An 8035-nucleotide genomic window follows, 5' to 3' on the forward strand; every position below is an offset into this window, starting at 1 on the left:
CCTGGCCCAGGTTTCTGAAATAATCAATAGCCTGGCTTGAGGCAATAGTGTTATTTTACATATTAATTTAAAGTCCACTTCACAGTGCCTCTTTAACAGATTAAATCAAACACACACACACACACACACACACACACACACACACACACACACGCCTACCTGCATTTTAAACACTTGGAACATAACTGCTAGGAATAAAACAGCATGTTAGATTTTTACTTTAGTTTTAATGGACATTTTGCTCAAAAGCACAGAACAGTAAACATTTCGGTGGCTCAATGTTAGGGTTACAAACAATATCCTTAAGTCAGTTACAGTATCCCATGTCAGTACTTCACATTAAGTGCGGGTTGTTAATAACAACAAAATCAGTGCTGTGCTTGAATGGAGCACAAACAAGCATTTTAATTTAATTACACTTTAAACCTAGCACCCTTAAAATAAATACTGTAAGTATGAGGGTATCATGGGGGATCCAGTTCACCATCCAGTTCACCAACAGTGCAAACGAACAGCAGCATTTTCAAAGCTGAAATTAAATTGTGTAAACACATACCCACCCGCTACAGTGAACACACACTTCTGTTGTGCCCTCCCCACCCAGGGCGGAAAAGAGCCCCTGCTGAGTCTCTTTCACATTCCGAGTTGCAAAAGCTGCCCTGACTTCTAGGCCACAGGCTGGGAAGACTTCAGTGCAGGACAAGGAGATCAACGTGTTTGACCAGAAGGACCAGTTCTTTTTCAGACGGGCCAACTGCTAACACTTCCAGCCACCTCCAGAGCTTCTCTGCCCAAGGGTGCCCGTGGTCACAGGCCTACCCCTGACTTCAGTGGGGGCATCTGAGAGCAGAGCTCCTCGCAGCACGAGGACTGGCAGCCTACACTGCCCACAGCTGACACTGCTTTGCAAACGAGCGTCTAGGCCAACTCAGGATAATTAAAAACATCTGTGATTCTTAACCAGTTGTGACCAAATGGTTGTTAAGTAGGGAATGTCTACATGTTAAGTCTTCCTCTTCCTAATATTTTCAAACATTAATGATTATTCCTTTCCAGTTTGGTTTTTACATCGTTCACAAAGTCATGTTTTCTTTCTCGTGAGCACTCCATCTTGACACTGAACCTTGGAGCTTCAGGTCTGTCTTTTAACAAGTACAGCCAGATATAAAAAGAAACACCGAGAAGCAGACTCAGTGGCCACATACTTGCTTATAGTGTTAAGATAATGGCTAGATATTTGTTTCTAAATCATTCAGCATTTACCAACTGTCCAGACCAAAGACCATTTCCAAGCAGGAAAGTTGTGGTTCCAACTTCTCCCCTGACCCACGTGCAACAAGACTTCCTCTGCTCCCACATGCTTGCGGAGGGACTCGCTGGCTCGGCCATCACCGGCGCCGAATGGGCTTGTAGACGCAAAATGCCATAAGGATCATGGTCACCAGCAGGATGCTTAAAATGGTTCCCATCAACACTGCAAAAGGAAAACAGGTTATCGCCAAACGGCAGCTTCAGGTTCTGTAAGTCATCCATGGACAGTGATCTGCCAAATGCCCCCCGGTGCTGGGCGCTGTGCCAGGTGTGGGGGGGCAGCCGCAACAGACCCTCTCTGGGGAGGTCCCCCTGCACGTGGGGAAAGTAAGTGCGGGCGTGACACACAGCTTTTAAGTGCCACAGGGAAGACGGTTATGTGAGAGTCGTGGGGGAGGGGCAATGGAGGAAGCAAGTGAGGAGGGGACACACAACTGGGACCTTAACGGGAGGAAGGAGCCGGCAGCGTGGAGATGTGCAGGCCCGAGGATCGGCAAATGAAAGCCCCTGAAGCCAGAACAAGCCAGAAAGCCAATGAACAGGAAGGAGGCAAGTGTGGCTGGGAGGAAGGAGTGAAGGAAGACAGGTGGAGAGTGAAGCCAGAAGAAGGCCGGAGCCAGTTCATGCAGGGCCTTGTAGACCATGCAGGAAACATGGATTTTATTCTAAGTTTAAGAGAGGGTTGCCGGCAGAGTGACATGATCTGATTTAGTTGGAAAAAAAGATCCCTCTGGCTGCTGTGTGGAGAACCATCCCATCAGAGGGGGACAAGAGTACAAGCAGGGAGCCCAACTATGTGTTTAAAAAGTTCACAAAGACTGGAGATTCAATAAGAACAACTTATTTCAGTCTCCTGAGGAGCCTTGACAAGGGCCTTCTGATCAAAGCAGCAATTAAACAACTGCTCAAATCTATTATGTTGTTGAGAGTAAATTTCACATCAGAAATTTCCAAGTTGCTTAGGTGAGAAATGGGACCTACAGCTGATAGATAACTCAAACTGACCCCCTGCTATAAGCCCAGATATAAGGACCTGCGATTTAAACCAGCATACCCAGCAACCTGCCAGAAACCATCTGCAACCCCGTTTGTGTGACTATCTCAGAAATCGTGGCGGGGGGGGGCTTCAACATGAAGTTACCTTAACAAGCGAATGTACATGTATGTGCTGGTAAGTATATGGGCCCATCTAGGGTTCCAGCTGGGGCCTAACCATGGTTCTTCTCCAGTCTGGTCACTGTTCCTCTTAAAAAAAAAAAACCCCAAGATCTGACCATGATTTTATTTAAATCAGTAATTTGAGGGTATTTGTGACTCCCTTATCTACTCCCCACCTCCCACTTAACCCAGTTATTATTTAAAAACTGAGGATACAGAAAGATCACCTTTTTCTGGTGAGGGAGGGGGAGGAAGGATAAAGAAGGTGGCAAAGACAGTGGGTCATAACTCTAAGAGGCCAGAGGGAATTTTAAAGGTCTCTGTTAAACAAAACCTATGACTTACAAGAGCTGGATGTCGTTATCTCAAAATAGCCCTTGTTAGCAAAATACCTGCGCTAATTTTTTTAAGATTTTTTTGATGTGAACCATTTTAAAAGTCTTTACTAAATTCGTTACAATATTTCTTCTGTTTTATGTTTTGGTTTTTTGGCCTCCAGGCATGCAGGATCTTGGCTCCCTGACCAGGATTTAAACCTGCAACCCCTCCATTGGAAGGCAAAGTCTTAACCACTGGACCCCCAAGAAAGTCCCTGCCCCTAATTTTTAAGGTTCTGAAGTCCATGAGTTTCTAAGGCTCTGACTACAAATGGACCTAAAGTTGTCTTCTTCCACTTAAACAATTTGGGGGGGGGGGGGGTTCGGAAAGGCTCTAAAAAAACAAAACCAAAACCTTCCAAAGCAGGAATGCAGGGGACTAGAATTGGAGAATGGAAATCTTCCTAAAATTTTTTTAAAAAGAGCTTAAAACCATGAGCTGTTAGGTTTACGATACCCATTGGAAGAGCCACACTTTGGGGCCTTGATGAATCTTCCCCTCTTTCCTCCCTCCCCTGAGCTGCCTGAATGGCAGGTCCTGGCAAAACCTTAAGACTACTTCGGTCCTTCCTTAGGATCACTTCCCCTCTTGGAGCCTCATTTTCTACCCTGTAACATGGGTAGAAATGAAACCCATTTCACAAGTCAGTTTCTCAAGGCCTAAATACGAATGTCATTTGAATGGCGAATTTCAAGTGAAATGTTTTTGTAGTGTTTTGGAACTATTGTGATACTGCTTTTTTTTTTTTTAGCTTGAGTTAACTCTTGTCACATGAAATCTATTGTTTTATATATAATAATTAAAGTGGCCAGCATATTCTAAAAGAATCTGAAAACCTTAGCACTGGAAGCGTTCCAAAAGACATTTGATCCAGCTTCCCACTGAATGTGAACATTTTTTCTACAATATTCCTGGCAGTTCCAACTCTTATTTGGAATACTTCTGTGCATTTGTTTGTCAACCAACCAAAATACTGGAAAATTAGAATAACATATCCACATCATTATTGTTTTTACTGTCAACTGTATCTTATTCAAATAAATCTCATTTTACATCTCAAAAGATTTTTCATATTTTATATGAAAAGCGCTCAGCACAGTGCCAGACAGATAATAAGCACATGATAAATGAAAGCTGTTATCACCAAATGCAGCACAGCACAGTGGTCAAGAACGCAGGGTTTGGGGTTAGACTGTCTGGGTTCCCATCTACACTTACAGGCTATGAAACCTTACAGAAGTTACACAATCTCTCTGTGTCTGTTTCCTCTTCTATAAAAATGGAGATAAAAATACCCACTGTACATAACTGTCTAGGGCAGTGTTTCTCAAACACAGCTGTGGTAAGGACTAGTTTTTGTAACTTTTAGCCTGTCCCAGGCCACTACCCAGCCCTACTATGCATGACTAATTAGCAGCTCACTCTACCTAGAAAGCATTCCATTTAGGGACCTAGAGGTGGTTTCCACTTGCTTGGATGTTGCAACAATGTCAAACTTAAATTTCTAAATAATCTCAAGTGCTGTAAGACATCTCTTTGCAGATAACAAAGTTTGCAGACTTCACTGCTCTGCCACCACACTTTGAATAGTACTGTTCTACAGCGGGGGTGGGGGGGCGCGGATTTTGTCCCCCGTGGACATCTGGCAAGTGTCAGGAGACATTCTGATTTATCTGCACGCACTGCAAGTGGGGTGTGCTACTAGCTTCTAGTGGGTGAAGCTGGGGACGCTGCTCAGCATCTTACAGTGCTCAGAATAGTGTGTACTCAGAACACTATGTTCCCCACCCCCAACCAAGAATTATCTGGTCCAACATCAGCAGTACCCAGGGTTGAGAAATCCTATTCTAAAGGATTAAGCTGGATAATGTATGGAAACCACTCAGCAGAGGGCTAGGTAAGTGGTAAGTAGTCAATACATGACAGACAATGAGTTCACAGAGAATCAAGGTAATCCAGAAACAATACTATGTGGCAGCTCTGCAGATACACAGAGGTACCAATGAAGTCCAGCGCAAAGAAGGATTTTGGCAAAGCAAGAGGCAGAGTTACCTTGAAGTTTGCCAAGCTTTAAGCTCCAGGGCCCCTTCCAAAGCCATGTTCTCCCATACGTACGTATGTATATGTGTATATATGTGTGCATGTTGATGACATCCTCCCAAAAAGTATGTTTCAAGCCCTACGAAACCCAGGTCCTCCTACTGGCCTCCACCACTTCCTAGCTGTGTAACCTTGGACAACTACCTTCACCTCTCTGAGTTTCATTTTCTTATCTGTAAACAGGGCTGAAAACCGTATCTTCTCATTAAGTAACAGTGAGGCTCAAATAAAATCATGTATACAAAGTGCACAGTACAACACGGTATACAAGAAGTGCTATAACAAGTATCAGTTATCACTATGACTATTAGTTCCACTAGGAAAGAAGGGGTGGGGTATATATCATGCGCCGTGTTGCCTAGCTTGGGCCCACACAGCCACAGAGGAGGGGATCCAGATTGTGACCGGGGCCTCCGGACTCCCGGGTCATTCATGCGACCAGCCCCTATCAAGCCCACTGTGGACCAGGCCTTCCGCTGAGCCGCAAGGCTTCGGAGAGAGGGTCGCACCTGCACCCCCTAGCCTCACACGGCCCCCGCCGTCCGCCCCGCGCGCGCCAGGCTCCTGCCGCCCGGAGCGACGAAAGCGCAGATCCGACCCCGCCGCCCGCTAGTCCGCGGCTGCTCACCCAGGTTCTGCCCACGCAGCACCGCATACGGCCGGCTCCGCTCCGGCGGCTCCACGGGGCTCGGGGCCTCCGCCAGTCCCAGCAAGAGGCTGCACAGTCCGAAGCAAAGCCACCGCCACACTGGACGCCGCATCTTCCCCGGCCAGCAGTGGAGGACAATTCGCTTCCGCCGGAAGCCCCGTCCCAGTTACCTCCCACGCACCGCCTTCTGTCGTACCGGGCGCGCGTTGTTGCCAAGGTAACTGTACGCCCGGGCCAGAGTTCGGGCCCTCACCAAGTTTCCTCCGGGATCCTCGTTCCTCCAGGACCAACGTTTCCGCCCGGACCAATTTTCAGGGAGATCACCGTTCCGTTGTGGCAACGTCCACTTCGATCACAGTTCCGCCCTGACCAACGTTCCTCATCCTTTGAGTTGCTGGTTGGCCTCTTTCCAGAGCGGTTTCTTAGGTCCGTTTTGGACGTATCGAAGGTATTTTACAAATGCGTGTATTTTCTTAGTAAATCTTCACCACAGGCCTGAGAAATAGAGACTATATTCCTGTTTTACAAATGCCACCTTCACAGGGATTCTTTACCTGGACATATTTTTCTGAAATTGCAGCCCTTCCTCTCCCTCAGTATACACACTCCCTACTCATTTGCTTCTTTCATCCCCTCTTAACGTCTCCCCATTTACCCTATACATTTAACCTACATTTTGCTATTTTGTGGTGTTGACTGAAAAAAAAAAAAAAGCACAGTGTGAGAGCTGTGACTTAAGTTTTATTTGGGGCAAAATGAGGACGATAGCTCAGGAGACAGCACCTCAGATAGCTCTAGGGAACTGCTCTGGAAGCGGGGGGGAGGGGATGGGCAGGTTGCTATATATGTAATTTTAGTGACAGGGACACGTGCAATAAAGCACACATTTTTGGCAGAAGGTTGCTGCTAGTCACAAGAAGCAGATGTCTCCATCAATGATTTTAATGCTTTTCTAGATTTGAGAAAATGCAAGAAATTGAGCTCATAAAGTCTTGTCCTGAAAAATATCTAACTACCTGAAGGCCTGTTCTGCCAGTTTTTCCCAGAGCACAGAGTGCCTCATTCCTGATCTCTTCCCTGAACTCCTTTCAGGGTGTGTTGAAGGTCAGTGACTGCAGTGGCACCAGACTTCATCCTTGTAGAGGCAGATGGCAAGTGACAATTTTTAGTTGGCACTGAGTACCTGCTATCCTCCTAGAATGTAAGATCCATGGGAGCAGAGACTTGTTCCTGCTCACTGTTGTTCCAAAGCCTGGAAGAATAGCATATTATATTCCATGAATGTTGGCTGAATAAATGAGGAAATAGCTTAGTTAAGTGTTTGAGCCAATGCTGCACAGAAGGAGTGTCAGAGCTAGACCTTGACCCAGGTAGTGTTCTGAATCTTTTACCATTTGGTGAGATGATGAAACCAACAGAAGAAAGGAGGTCTGAGGCAATTGCAGAGATAGAAATGAAGTCTGATGACACTGAGCATTTAACCTCAGACACCTGGTCTAGACTTTGCAGTTACTTAAGCCAATAACTTCCTTCCTTCCTCCCTTCCTTCCTTCCTCCCTTCCTTCTTTCCTTCCTTCCTTCCTTCCTTTTCTTCTCCTTCTCTTTCTCCTTCTTCTTTTTTTTTGCTTTAGCTTATTTGTTGAGTCAGGTGACTGTGATTTTTCACCCAAAAGGATCCTGACATGGTAGACCTGCAGAAACCTGAGCTGAACAAGAAGTATCCCAACTATTTGAGCAGAGTGACTGTCTCAATTGTCGGCCTGTCCTTTCAGCTGAAGTAGGACCCAGCCATCTTCACTCTCACCTCCTCCCTCTCATGTCCTTAGTTCATTTCAGGGCATGTTGACATGAAACAAGAATCCACATATGACTTCTATGTCCTTTTAGACCATTTTTCTTACTTGAGCACTTGAGATTACATTTTCAAAATGTTAAAATCCAAGCAGAAATAGAGTGTCAAATAATGACAAGAGGCTAACTTCCAAGAAAGTTATATATTTAAAATACAGCTACAAAATGTATATTTTCACCTATATTTAGATCAGGGAAGCAGCTGTCCAAATGGTACAGCTGTACCATTTGTCCTTTTTTTCTTTTTTGGCTGTGTTGGGTCTTCATTGCTGCACAGGGGCCTTCTCTAGGGGCCCCTTACATGCAGGGGCTACTCTTCGTTTCGGTGCGCGGGTTTCTCATTGCAGTGGCTTCTCTTGTTGCAGAGCATGGGCTCTAGGCAGGCGGGCTTCAGTAGTTGTGGCTCACGGGCTCTAGAGCGCAAGCTCAGTAGTGTCGCATGGGCGTAATTGCTGTGGGGCATGTGGGATCTTCCCAGACCAGGGATCGAAACTTTGTCCCCTGCATTGGCAGGTGGTTTCTTAACCACTGCACTACCAGGGAAGTCCCATATTTGTCCTTTTTGTTCTTTTTTTTTTTTTTTTAGAT

At 45.7% G+C, this 8035-nt stretch overlaps 1 protein-coding gene across 1 annotated transcript; it reads right to left on the minus strand.

The window, feature by feature from the left end:
* Positions 1-219: 219 nt before the first annotated feature.
* On the minus strand, positions 220-5733 carry C8H12orf76 (chromosome 8 C12orf76 homolog). The gene is made up of 2 exons (XM_057743770.1): positions 5576-5733; positions 220-1474 (listed from the first exon to the last, which is right to left on the minus strand). The coding sequence occupies exons 1-2, from the start codon at positions 5706-5708 to the stop codon at positions 1389-1391; spliced, it is 219 nt and encodes a 72-aa protein (XP_057599753.1). The 5' UTR covers positions 5709-5733; the 3' UTR covers positions 220-1388.
* Positions 5734-8035: the final 2302 nt, after the last annotated feature.

Source organism: Hippopotamus amphibius, chromosome 8 (genome assembly GCF_030028045.1).
Source record: "Hippopotamus amphibius kiboko isolate mHipAmp2 chromosome 8, mHipAmp2.hap2, whole genome shotgun sequence".
In the NCBI taxonomy this organism is placed as follows: Eukaryota; Metazoa; Chordata; class Mammalia; order Artiodactyla; family Hippopotamidae; genus Hippopotamus; species Hippopotamus amphibius.

Bases quoted from the DNA above. Each gene is read 5' to 3' on its own strand.
- C8H12orf76 (XM_057743770.1), bottom strand. From the start codon at position 5,708: ATGCGGCGTCCAGTGTGGCGGTGGCTTTGCTTCGGACTGTGCAGCCTC. The intron at 1,475-5,575 runs GTGAGCAGCCGC...TTCCTTTTGCAG, and splicing joins GCTGCGTGGGCAGAACCTGG to TGTTGATGGGAACCATTTTA.